Source organism: Alligator mississippiensis, chromosome 5 (genome assembly GCF_030867095.1).
Source record: "Alligator mississippiensis isolate rAllMis1 chromosome 5, rAllMis1, whole genome shotgun sequence".
NCBI classification, from domain to species: Eukaryota; Metazoa; Chordata; order Crocodylia; family Alligatoridae; genus Alligator; species Alligator mississippiensis.
In genome coordinates this window covers 176,908,635-176,921,669 of record NC_081828.1, presented here as the reverse complement: position 1 = coordinate 176,921,669, position 13,035 = coordinate 176,908,635, and the positions used below count along the sequence as shown (strand labels likewise).

General features: G+C 46.0%; 1 protein-coding gene across 4 annotated transcripts in view; it reads left to right on the top strand.

The window, feature by feature from the left end:
- CDK14 (cyclin dependent kinase 14) overlaps positions 1-13,035 on the top strand; it is a 676,419-nt gene that overhangs the window by 348,375 nt on the left and 315,009 nt on the right. For all 4 annotated transcript variants that reach the window (XM_059729021.1, XM_006258932.4, XM_019497918.2 and 1 more), the window contains one exon: positions 11,427-11,547. In XM_059729021.1, coding sequence (XP_059585004.1) covers positions 11,427-11,547 — 121 coding nt within the window. The remainder of the gene's footprint in view (positions 1-11,426; positions 11,548-13,035) is intronic.

Sequence of the window (13,035 nt, the reverse complement as noted above, 5' to 3'; positions counted from 1 at the left end):
CTAGACTTCAGCAAGGACTTTGATACAGTTTCCCATGAGATTCTCTCAATTAAGTGGGAGGGTACTGGCCTAGACCAGTCTACAGTGAGGTGGGTTGGCAACTAGCTCAGAGACCGATCCTAGAGAGTTGTAATCACTGGGATGGCCTCATCCTGCAGGGCCATCTCCAGTGGTGTCTCCCAGGGATCAGTGCTTGGGTCTGTGCTCTTCAATATCTTTATTAATGACTTGGATGAGGGTGTGGCTAGCGCAATGATTAAGTTTGCGGATGACACCCAAGCTGTGGGGTAATGTGGGCATGTCTGAGGAGAGGGTAAGTATCCAGGATGACCTTGACAGACTGGTCCTATGGGCCGAATGCAATCAGATGAGGTTCAGTAGGGAAAAGTGCCAGGTCCTTCATCTGGGTAAGAAGAACCTTCACCATAACTAGACGATGGGCGGTGGTCCACTGGCTGACACTGCATGTGAAAGGGTGACAAACACACCCCCCTGCATCTGGGGGTGACAAACAAACAGAAGATGAATATCAGCCAACAATGCAATGAAGTGGCAAGCAGGGCAAATAGAACCCTGGTGTGTATCATCCGACGTGTTGCAAATAGATCCAGAGAGGTGCTCCTCCCCCTCTATTCGGCATTGGTGAAGCCACATTTGGAATACTGTCTCCAGTTCTGGGCACCACACCTCAGGAAGGATTTGGATAAGCTCGAAAGGGAACAGAGAAGAACCACCCACATTCTTAGAGGCCTGGAGGATAGACCCTATGAGGAGAGACTCTGGGAATTGGGTTTGTTCAGTTTGCGTAAAAGAAGACTGACAGGTGACTTGACAGCCACCTACAAGTATATCAGGGGTGAACACCAAGATCTAGGGGAGCAACTCTTCAGAAAAGCACCCCTTGGGAGGAGAAGGACCAATGGGCAAGAGCTAACTGAGGAAAAATTTAGGCTCGGCATAAGGAAAAACTTCTTTTCCGTAAGGGTATCTAGAATCTGGAACACACTCCCAGCAGAGGTGGTACAGTTGCCATCCTTGAAGGTGTTTGAGAGGAGGCTGGACAGGCACCTCTTTGAGCTCATTTGGGCCCAATAACCTCCTGCCCATGGCAGGGCACTGGACTTGATGATCATACAGGTCCCTTGTGGCCCTTCTATTCTATGATTCTAAGCACAAGAGTACCTGACAGCTGAAATAAAGCTTTGAATTGCAAGGACTGCCCACCGGGTTGGACAGTTGGCTATTTTACCAAAATAGTGATTACCCAAATTACTTGTGTTGTGTCCTGTTCTACTTTAGATATTCCCTAGATAAATGTGCCACTCCCTGTTCAGTAAGTAGGTTGACAGTGAGTGCCATTGGTAAACTGAAATAGGTGGCTTGTAATTACAGTAGAATAAAATAATGTTTAATCAGATGATTTGAAGAATAGTTATGATTGTAAAAGTTAGCTATGTAACACTAGTGGTACCTATTAAAATAATATTTGATAGCCCTAACAGGATGCGGAACTAAGGAAAAATAAAAATATATTTTAAAAAATTTTCGTCAAGGACCTATAAAAACCCTTTTGTTTTATCCAAGTCAAGATAAGTTGCATGCCAAGAAAATTCAAATGTAAGAGAAAACATCAGCGTATATAGTTCTGCATGGAAATATTCAGTTAAATGTTAATTAAGAGGTGTTTAGCATGCATGAATTTATGAAGGCTTTGATTTTTGGAATACTCAGAAAACCCACATTTGTTTACCTGCAAATGTTTGCCTCCTTTGTGCACACATAGTAGGTATGAATACACTCCTCCTGATTTTCCACACAGTGTTGACTAGAGAGCTGTTATGTGGCCATAGGGCTATCATGATCATCCAACAATCCTCTCTCAAAATAGGCTTCTAGTATGAATATAGCTATATCATCTTTTAACTGTAAATATAATACAAAAATATTAAAGTAATAAATCAGTTTGTGGATTTGACCATAAAAGGTAAACTCAGACACATTCTCATGGAGCCTGAGGTGTGAGATGAGACCAAAGGATAGAAAATTATATTTACAGAAGAAGGAAGTATCTTCATATGTGTCAAGCATTTTTTTTCATAATCATGAGACAACTATTTTTGGGTGATTAAAAATTATACCTGGATATCTGGGCCCTGAATGTTAAATGCTAAGCTGTGGGCATTGTAAATATTCCTGCAGAAAAGATTTACTATGCAAAGTTTTTTTAAAAAATTGTGCTTTTTCTTCTAAGGAAAGGGAAGGATTAGCAAGTAAAGCAATAGAAAGAAATAAGTTAATATGTAGAACAGTATGCTGAAGTGTTCTGACTATTATATAGAAGTTCCACAGTGGGTTTGATGTGAATTATCTTTTAATAACGTCATGAGTGCTTTGCTACTTTAAGAATAGGACTGAACCAGTAGGGTGTCTATATTGATGACCTTTGAATCTGTTGGAAGACACAGGAGCTAAAAGGCAGTTCACTAAACTGGCATGAAATCATCACTATGTCTTTAGGCAGCACTATGCAAATATTGTGTACTCACCTGGTGATCTCTTCCTTTTATCTTTTTTTATTCACATTGGCCATTAGGATTAGAAGTTTTGATGATCACCCATAAGCACTGTCTTTTTAAAAAGAGATTGTGACTCTTCCTGTAGGGTAACCATGGAAACAGACAAGGAACCCTTAAAGAAAGTGATCGAACATGCTGTGCTAATTAATCCTACCCTACAGTTTTCCTTCAGTTGAAGGATGCAGTTAAATAAATTTTTCATGAGTAAGCATATTTCAGTGTGCAAACAGTATAAAATATGTAACAATCTCTTTGCAGAAGGATATTTGAAAAAGCTGGTAACTGTCATCTATTCATACCTAGAGCATCAAAACCAGAAATACTGTAGCTTGTTAGTTTTGTGTATATATTTTTGGCAGTTTTGGCTTGAAATCAATTGTAAATGTCTAAAGGCTGAAAATATTTTTTCATGCCTTGAGTAATGCAATTTATATGCACTGATTTTGATCATATGAGTCCAAATACTCCTAATTGTATATGCATTATATGCACTCTGTGACTGCATTTGCTCTTGCAGTTTGGTCAAATATGCTAAGTACAGATGTTCAAAAAACCTGTGGCAAAAGCACTCTAACTGTTGCATTTTACTTAAAGTGCTGTAAGTTAGAGTGTACTAAAACCAAACAGACATTTGCCATTCCATGGGGAGAGGGGGCCCACACTGCCCAAGGCCAGCAGGTAGGGGGAGCTCTCCCATGCTTCCCAGTGTGTCCTGTCGACTCCATAGGTTGCTGGAGACTCCTAGGTGCAGTCAAATGGGCAAGTCATCCCTGATGGGCTATCTGACATGGGGGAGCAGTTCCCTCCTCTGCTTTTGTCAGTGACAGGAATCAGGGAATCACAGAGAAGCAGAGCTGGAAGGGATCTCTTTGCCAGGTTAGGGATGCCTGGGGGCCAGGACCCAGGTTGGGAAGCCTATCTACCAAGTGCCTACAGGGGCAGATGGGCACCAGCATCTCCCTGGAGCCACAATGGGGGCTGTGGACCAGGGGAGGGGATGGGTGAAAAGCAGGATCACTCAGGGAGAGGCTGAACACAGACACATCCCCCACCCCCTTTGAGCTCTGCTTGCTTTTCACGGCACTGGGAACTCTGTCAGGGGGGTGAAAAAAGAGCCCCCTTGCCAGGTGGACCTCCCCTGCTTCCCAGCTTGGGCCTTAGGAGGGGCAGGGCCACTCTCTGCTCCCCCTGCCAGAGCTTGCAGTGTGGCAGAAAGAGTCACTGCATCTTGTCTCAGCCCCCACTAAGACCTGAACTAAGAATCTTTGGGGGGCCTGCCCAGGAGGGGGGCTCCTTTCCCCTAGTTGCAGCCAGGAGCCCCTTTTCTCTCCCTCCACCAGAGTTCCTGGGATGGTGAAAAGTGGCACTGTGCTACAGCACCTTGCTGAAGCTTGGGGAAAGGAGCTCCCCTGACTGTGCTGAAGTATGCCACAGGGCCAGGGCTGCTGTGGGGACACAGAGCACAGAAACCTTTCCCTTTCAGTGTCCCCAGGTGGGCAGCAGTGTGCTGTGGGGTCAGGGGAGCTTTGGGGGAAAGGGATCTGGGCTCTGTCCCTGCAGCAACCCCAGCCCACAGCACACTGCTGCTTGACCAGGACTGCTGCAGGTAGGCAGAGCCCAGACCTTATCCCCCTGTAGTGCCTCTACCCAGGCAGCAGTGTGCCATGAGTCTGGGGTGGCTGCAGGGAGAGAGAACTCTCTCTCCCCTTCCCCCCCACTCTTCCCCCCTGCCATTAGGCTGTGGCTCACAGCTGGCTAGAGAGAGGAAGCAAGGCTGGAATCAGAAGCCATCACTGACTTGGGTCCTTGACAGTGGTGGGTGGGGGTCGTGGCTGGCCCAGCATTGAGGCAGAGCAAATGAGCTTTTTGTTCTAGCAAATGAGTTCTGCCTGAGGCTAGAACACAGCCCACAACATCACCTAGGATGGTGGTGATTGCACTCTTAAGTTAACCCTCAGTGGGATCTGGTACAGATGTTAAATAAAGTGCTGTAACAGAAAGTGCTTTAGTCTAATACTTCATCTGTTGAGGGTTAACTTAGCACAAGATCCACATTTTTAAAGTGCTCTAAGAGCTGTGAACATCTGTTCACTTATGTCTTTAAAGTGCTTTCTGAACAATTAGCATACAATAGGTGTAATATCTACCTAGCCCTAGTTGCCCTGCTGGTCTACATACACAAATAGGAAGCACAATACGAAGATCTTTCATTATATCCTCAGATTCAGTCAGTAACTTTTTCAGACGCATAAGATGCTAAAAACCAGCACAAAAATGGTCTCATCACATTTTTAGGGTATATAGTTTTCTTTCAAATGAAGATTCATGTATGCCTGCAATACACAAGCATCTCTCTCAAACAACTGCAAAACTAGGTACAGTCACTAACTTGTGATATGGTGGATTAGAGTTATAGAGCAGCTTTAAGGATAAAAGCCCAGTTGGCAAATGAACAAAGTCAAGAGTAAAGGACCAGCAGTGCTATTTGGGGTGAAGCGTACTGACTGTTAAAGTGTGTTTTTGGTTCAAATGTAGCAAGGTATGAGAGGAGAAGGCAGCATGCTGGCAGTAGAGGCTCCAAAACTGCGCAATTGTCCAATAAAATTGCAATTGTCCCACAGCCCTGGTAAAATCTGCGGGCAAGGAAGGAGCCCCCCAGGGGACACTTGCCTGCCCCCTGTACACAAATGCCAGGAGCTTGGGGAACAAGCAGGAGGAGCTCATCCCCCTGCTCAATGCAAATAATTATGATGTCATAGGGATAACGGAGACCTGGTGGGACTCCACCCATGACTGGACCACGGGTATAGATGGCTATATCCTGTACAGGAGGGATCGTGTAAAGAAAAGGGGCGGGGGTGTAGCTCTCTATGTCAAGGAAAGCTACGCGTCCCTGCAAGTCGATATTGGCGACCAGGGCGGATGACTGGAGACCCTCTGGGTTAAAATCTGTGGGGAACATGGCGCAGGGTACACAATGGTGGGAGTCTACTACAGACCTCCCACCCAAAGTCCTGAGCTTGACCAGGAGTTTGCCCAGGAACTGGCTGAGGCCACATGCTCCAGGACCATGGTTGTCATGGGTGACTTCAATTACCTGGACATCTCGTGGGAGGATCGCTCAGCAAAATCCGAGCGGTCGCAAAGCTTCCTCTTATGTGTGGATGACCTCTACCTGACTCAAGAAGTCTATGGGCCAACGAGAGGCAAAGCACTGCTCAACCTGGTACTGGCTACTGGGGATGACCTAGTTGACGACCTAGTGATCGATGGGAAGCTGGGTGACAGCGACCACGAGCTGATCACCTTCACCATCCGCCAAAAAGCTGGCAAGTCAGTCAGCAACATGGAAGTCCTTGACTTCAGGAAAGCCGACTTTGACAAGTTCAGGAGGCTTGCCAGTGAGGCACTAAGGGACCATGACCCCAGGGAGAGGGGAGTGCAAGAAGAGTGGTTGCTCCTCAAGGGAGCGATCCTCAATGCACAAGCTAAGTCTATTCCATCTCGGAGGAAAGGCAGCAAGAGGGCACAGCAGCCCCCCTGGCTCTCCAGGGACCTAGCAGACCTCCTGAGGCTAAAAGGAAAGGCCTACAAAGGATGGAGGATGGGAGTCACCTCTAAGGAGGATTATTCTGCACTGGTCCGGTCCTCCAGGGAGCATACCAGGAAAGCCAAGGCTGCAACTGAACTCCAACTAGCTTTGAGCATCAAGGACAATAAAAAGTCCTTTTTCAGATATGTGGGGAGCCGGAGGAAAAGCAGGGGCAACATTGGACCCCTGCTGAACCAGATGGGGCAACTGACAACTGACGCCCATTAAAAAGCCAACCTATTAAATGGGTACTTTGCGTTGGTCTTTCATCAGTCCCATGGGACGCCCATGCCCGCTACGGGACAGGGAAGTCCAGGTGAGGGAGATCCCCTGCCCTCCATTAATGCTGACCTTGTGAAGGAACATCTTGAGAAGCTGGATACCTTCAAGTCAGCCGGCCCTGACAATCTACACCCCAGGGTACTCAAGGAGCTGGCGAGCATCATAGCACAGCCTCTAGCACGAATCTTTGAAAAGTCTTGGTGCTCTGGTGTAGTGCCCGAAGACCGGAAGAAGGCCAATGTGGTGCCTATCTTCAAGAAAGGGAGGAAAGTGAATCCGGCTAACTATAGGCTCATCAGCCTGACTTCTATCCCGGGGAAGATCTTAGAAAAGTTTATTAAAGAGGCTATCCTTAATGGACTGGCCGACACCAACATCTTAAGGGATAGCCAGCATGGATTTGTCGTGGGTAGGTCTTGCTTGACCAATCTCATTTCCTTTATGACCAGGTGACCTATCACCTGGACAAGGGAGAAGAGATTCATGTCATATATCTTGACTTCAAAAAAGCCTTCGATCTGGTATCTCATGATCACCTCTTGGCGAAACTGGCTAGTTGTGGCCTTGGGTCCGCCACGATCCACTGGCTGGAAAATTGGCTCCGTGCTCAGACCCAGAGGGTAGTAATTGATGGAAGTCACTCATCATGGTGTCCTGTGACCAGTGCGGTCCCCCAAGGCTCTGTCCTTGGACCCATATTGTTCAATATCTTCATTAATGATGTGGACACTGAAGTCAGAAGCGGACTGGCCAAGTTCGCCGACGACACCAAACTTTGGGGCAAAGCATCCACACCAGAAGACAGGCGGGTGATCCAGGCTGACCTGGACAGGCTCAGCAAGTGGGCAGATGAGAATCTGATGGTGTTCAACGCCGATAAATGCAAGGTTCTCCACCTTGGGAAGAAAAACCCGCAGCATCCTTATAGGCTCGGCAGTGCTACACTGGTCAGCACTATGGAAGAAAGAGACTTGGGGGTCATCATTGACCACAAGTTGAACATGAGCCTACGGTGTGATGCTGCGGCTAGTAAAGCGACCAAAACGCTGGCTTGCATCCATAGATGCTTCTCAAGCAAATCCCGGGACATCATTCTCCCCTTGTACTCGGCCTTGGTGAGGCTGCAGCTGGAGTACTGCGTCCAGTTTTGGGCTCCACAATTCAAAAAGGATGTGGAGAAGCTTGAGAGAGTCCAGAGAAGAGCCACGCGCATGATCAGAGGTCAGGGAAGCAGACCCTATGATGACAGGCTGAGAGCCCTGGGGCTCTTTAGCCTGGAAAAGCGCAGGCTCAGGGGTGATCTGATGGCCACCTATAAGTTTATCAGGGGTGACCACCAGTATCTGGGGGAATGTTTGTTCACCAGAGTGCCCCAAGGGATGACGACTAGGTCGAATGGTCATAAACTACTACAAGACCATTTCAGGCTGGACATAAGGAAGAAGTTCTTTACTGTCCGAGCCCCCAAGGTCTGGAACAGCCTGCCACCGGAGGTGGTTCAGGCACCTACATTGAACACCTTCAAGAGCAAACTGGATGCTTATCTTGCTGGGATCCTATGACCCCAGCTGACTTCCTGCCCTTTGGGCAGGGGGCTGGACTCGATGATCTTCCGAGGTCCCTTCCAGCCCTAATGTCTATGAAATCTATGAAAAGATATCGCAAAAAATCCTGGCTTCTGGCAAGATTTTTTTTTCATCTCTCTAGTCTGTTTCTTTTTTGCTGTTGTTTGATTCATAGATTCATAGATGTTAGGGTCGGAAGGGATCTCAATAGATCATCGAGTCCGACCCCCTGCATAGGCAGGAAAGAGTGCTGTGTCTAGATGACCCCAGCTAGATGCCTATCTAACCTCCTCTTGAAGACCCCCAGGGTAGGGGAGAGCACCACCTCCCTTGGGAGCCCGTTCCAGACCTTGGCCACTCAAACTGTGAAGAAGTTCTTCCTAATGTCCAGTCTAAATCTGTTCTCTGCTAGCTTGTGGCCATTATTTCTTGTAACACCCGGGGGCGCCTTGGTGAATAAAACCTCACCAATTCCCTTCTGTGCCCCCGTGATGAACTATAGGCAACCACAAGGTCGCCTCTCAACCTTCTCTTGCGGAGGCTGAAAAGGTCCAGGTTCTCTAGTCTCTCCTTGTAGGGCTTGGCCTGCAAGCCCTTAACCATACGAGTGGCCCTTCTCTGGACCCTCTCCAGGTTATCCGCATCCCTCTTGAAGTGCAGTGCCCAGAATTGCACGCAGTACTCCAACTGCGGTCTGACCAGTGCCCAATAGAGGGGAAGTATCACCTCTTTGGATCTATTCGTCATGCATCTGCTGATGCATGATAAAGTGCCATTAGCTTTTCTGATGGCTTTGTCACACTGCCGACTCATGTTCATCTTGGAGTCCACTAGGACTCCAAGATCCCTTTCCACTTCTGTGCCACCCAGCAGGTCATTTCCTAGGCAGTAGGTATGCTGGACATTTTTCCTCCCTACGTGCAGCACTTTGCATTTCTCCTTGTTGAATTGCATTCTGTTGTTTTCTGCCCACTTGTCCAACCTAGGTCTGCTTGCAGCTGTTCCCTGCCCTCCGGTGTGTCCACTTCTCCCTGCAGTTTTGTGTCATCCGCAAACTTGGACAGAGTACACTTCACTCCCTCGTCCAAGTCGCTGATGAAGACATTAAAGAGTATCAGTCCAAGGACTGAGATCTGCGGGACTCCACTGCCCACACCCTTCCAGATCGAAACCGACCCATCCACCACGACTCTCTGGGTGCGACCCTCTAGCCAATTTGCCACCCACCGGACTGTGTAGTCATCCAAGTCACATCCAAGTTTGTTTGTTTTTCACCCTATTAATGTACCTTGCTTTTTCTCTTGCTATCCCTCTTCATTGTCTTGTTATCTCTCTCAGATTTTGGATTCATAATGATTTCTATACTTTCCTCTTCTTCAGGATTTAGGATCTAGCCAAGTTTCTCCATGCCTTGTCCCCACAACCCTGGCCTTATATGAGTTAGTCTTTGCCCCTCATTCTCTTTTCCATACATGTGGTGACTAACATGGGGCTTCTACTCCCTTTCCTCCCACTTGGCCTTTCAAAGCCTGTTAGCTCTTTATCTTCCTTTAAATTAAGTAATGCTCATTGCCAATCCAGGAAATAGTTTATTTTGCACTTTTATATGAACTCTCATTTTTCAGTGCATGATCTTGCTTTTTTGGCTTTCCCTTGATTTCTCTGGGTTATATGGCATCATAGTCTCCTTTGCCGTAGTAGTTTTGTTAACTTCTAGAAGAAAACTGACATTCTATTTTAAATGTGAGAATCCAGCTACATGAGCTATCGTGCATGCATGCCTATGTCCCTGGCTACAAGCATTATGAAGACAGCAACTGTTAAATTACAGCAGCTGGTAGTATTAAAGCAGTCATCAAATGTGGACCATACAGAAAGAGTTCTACCATATTGTAGTTGGAGCCAGTTGTACTAGTCCTAAAAGCCTCCGAGCCTTTGTCCCTAAATCATGGCTCCCTTTTTGGGAAGAGATAAAAGAGGTGCATGTTCTGTCTCCCAGCATATAGTGATTGCTTATGATATCTTGCCAGTTTTGCCCTAAATAAATTGCAGTTACCTTAGTTTATGCTGTACTCCATGTGTGTTCTTAAGGTAAGATAATTTTATTTACCTAAAGCAACAGACAGTCTTTAAGGGTGACCACTGACAATTCCATGTCTTTAATAGGTTATGGTTGTGGGGAGATTTTATTAGAAAATAAAGATTTTTATCTTTTCCTAAACTTTCCGTTAACTAAGTTCCCTGATTCTACAATGCTTATATTCTGGGAGGGAGGGAAATAAAGCTTTTGTATGTACAGTTAGTGAATCTACCTGCAGAATGTTAGCAGTGGTCAATGTAACTATGAGTATGTTCTGAGAATTCTTTGTAAATGAATATGGGCCTTGACTATTTTAAAATGTAACCTTAAATATATAGGCCGAGATTTTCAGCATCAGTTTTGGGATGCTTACTTCTTTGGCTGCTCTCAACAATTCCAGCTGTAGTATTGTTCACATTAGAGCTTTTGCTCTCTCATGTGCTCTCTCTCAAATGAAATGAAAGATGATCAGTGATGAAAACTTGGCTGAATTATGAGCAGTTAATGAAAGGACAACACTTATTTGTTTGTCTGCCATATAGGAATACCACAAAGCATTCCTGAAATTGTAAATATTTTTCAGTGTATTTTTTTCTCATGTGAATACATATTGATTGTCCCAGGGAAAGATTTAAGACCCTATAAAATCAAAGTGTTGTCTGGAGTTCTACTGACACGTTAGTTTGATTCTTGTTTCCTTTGAATAATTGACTATTAATGATTTATCTGATTTTTTATTATTTTTTTTAATACTGTGTTTTAAGAATGCTAAGAATAAAATTCTGAATGGTGCCAAATTTATTGCGATTCCTTAGTTACTAAAAGCTTGTATTTATAGTCCTTCCATAATAATTGTGACTTTGTTTAGTCATGTATCAAATTATAAATGTTACTGTGTTGTTTCCCTAATTAACTTACAGCAGGCGTTTTCAACCAGGGGTATACGTACTTCTGGGGGTACTTTGGAACGCCTCAGGGGGTACGTGGCAGTGGCATGGAGAAGCCAGCTGCACTTCCAGTTTTGCCAGTGGTACTTCTGGATTTGGTGCCATGCACTGTGCAGGGAACCCACCTCCACTTGTTGATCAGCCACCAGGGAACTCCCCCCTCTGCCCCACCCTTGCTTGTTGACTGGCTGCCGGGGGGTACCCCAACCAAAAAAGGTTGAAAACCCCTGACTTACCCCAAGGCCAAAAGATACAAAAGGCTGCCCTGCTCATACCATGTGCCCAGGTTCATGTTACATACAGGTTTTTAAGATATGAGGTGTATAGCAGTCCATTTCTTTGTTTTCTTTAGGTTTATGGCTTTTTACTGCGTTTATCCTACAGGTCTTGCAAGAGCCAAATCAGTCCCCAGCCACACATACTCTAATGAAGTGGTTACCCTGTGGTACAGACCTCCAGATGTCCTTTTGGGCTCAACAGAATACTCCACTTGCCTCGACATGTGGTAAGAATAACATCCTTACCCAAGATAAACCATCTAGGTGCTTTGGTTTTGACTTAGTCCAGACAAATAGCATAACAAGTATGTAGTAAGATTAATGGTGTAGGATAGTTTGTTTGTGTGCAGTACTCCTTGTGGATTCTCCTAGATGGTATTTCCTTAGAGGAACCCCCTCTTCACCCTCCAGCAGTTTGCAGCTGGTGTCCAGTAATGATACATGACTAGTATGGATAATTACAGTTTTCAGGAAAGCATGTTAGTCATGATTGCCTATTTTCATATCTTTATTCCAGAATTCTGCTTTGCAGAAGGTTGATTTTTACCTGCTAGCAAAGAATAAATGAATGGTAAATGCCTTGTAATCCACGTTACATTAATATGATACAGTACTTAGTACAGTGACAAAAACTGTTGTTATAAGCCTATGACTAATGAGACCTTGATTTGTCACTATGTTTTGACATTCACATTTGTCACTATGCTATAACATGTGCCATGTCCACTCAGAACTTCATAGTAACAGCAGGGGTAAAATCAGGATTTTCCTGATCAAAGCACAGCACTGTCCTTGATACTTAATCTACCTTAGTTGTAGTAATGCAGTGTGACACAAGGGTATTCACAGACATCTGGGAAAGTTAGGGGGAGGTTAGATCAAGTTAAAAATGGCCACCTGATTTAAGGGTAAGTTAGGATGTGGGAGCTAGCGAAGGGTCTTGGGGGATTCGGGGGGGGGGGGCGGGCGGGGGCGGAAGGGGAGAGCAAGTGGGGGAGATTGGGGGGATTGGGGTCAAGCAGGTTCTGTAGGGGTTTTGAGGAGATCAGGGGCACTAGTGGGATCTGTGGAGGCTTGGAGGGATCAGGGGGCAAAGGGATTGGCGGAGTCTGTGAGGGTTTGGCAGGATCAGGGAGGCTAGTGTGGTCTGTGGGGGAGTTACAGGGCAGGGGGGAGAGTCCCCCAGACCAGGGGCTGTTTTTAGCCTCCTGAGGCCCCCCTCTCCCAGACCAACAACTGTGCCCCAGCAAACCAACCCCCATCCCCGATTCCCCCTGTCCCTTCCCCCACCCCAGCTTAGTTCCTCGGCTCCAGGAAAACTGGCACCAGGAGCTGCTTGCAGGATAGAGGGGCTGGCTGATCTGCTGAGGTGGGGGTTGTCTATCTGGGGTTGGAGCAAGTGGGGTCGAGATATTATACTACTTGTAATTTCAGTTCGTTACTTTATAGTAAACTGAACCGCCTTTTTTATTGTCAATTTCCAAGCTTGTGGTTCTTTGTCCTACAACTAGTTGTTAAGTTCACCAGTACCTACATAACCCATGCTGCTTCTGCTGTTAGTGACAGCATCAAATATTTCAGGGAAAGCACAGAACCCTAAGGTCAGGATACTTGCCTGCAAGTGGAAGAGGAGAATCTTACTACCAATTTATTAAAGCCCTAGCGTTATCCAAAGGAAATGACTTTTAGTTGGGCTGTCTTAAGATTTATGTGTA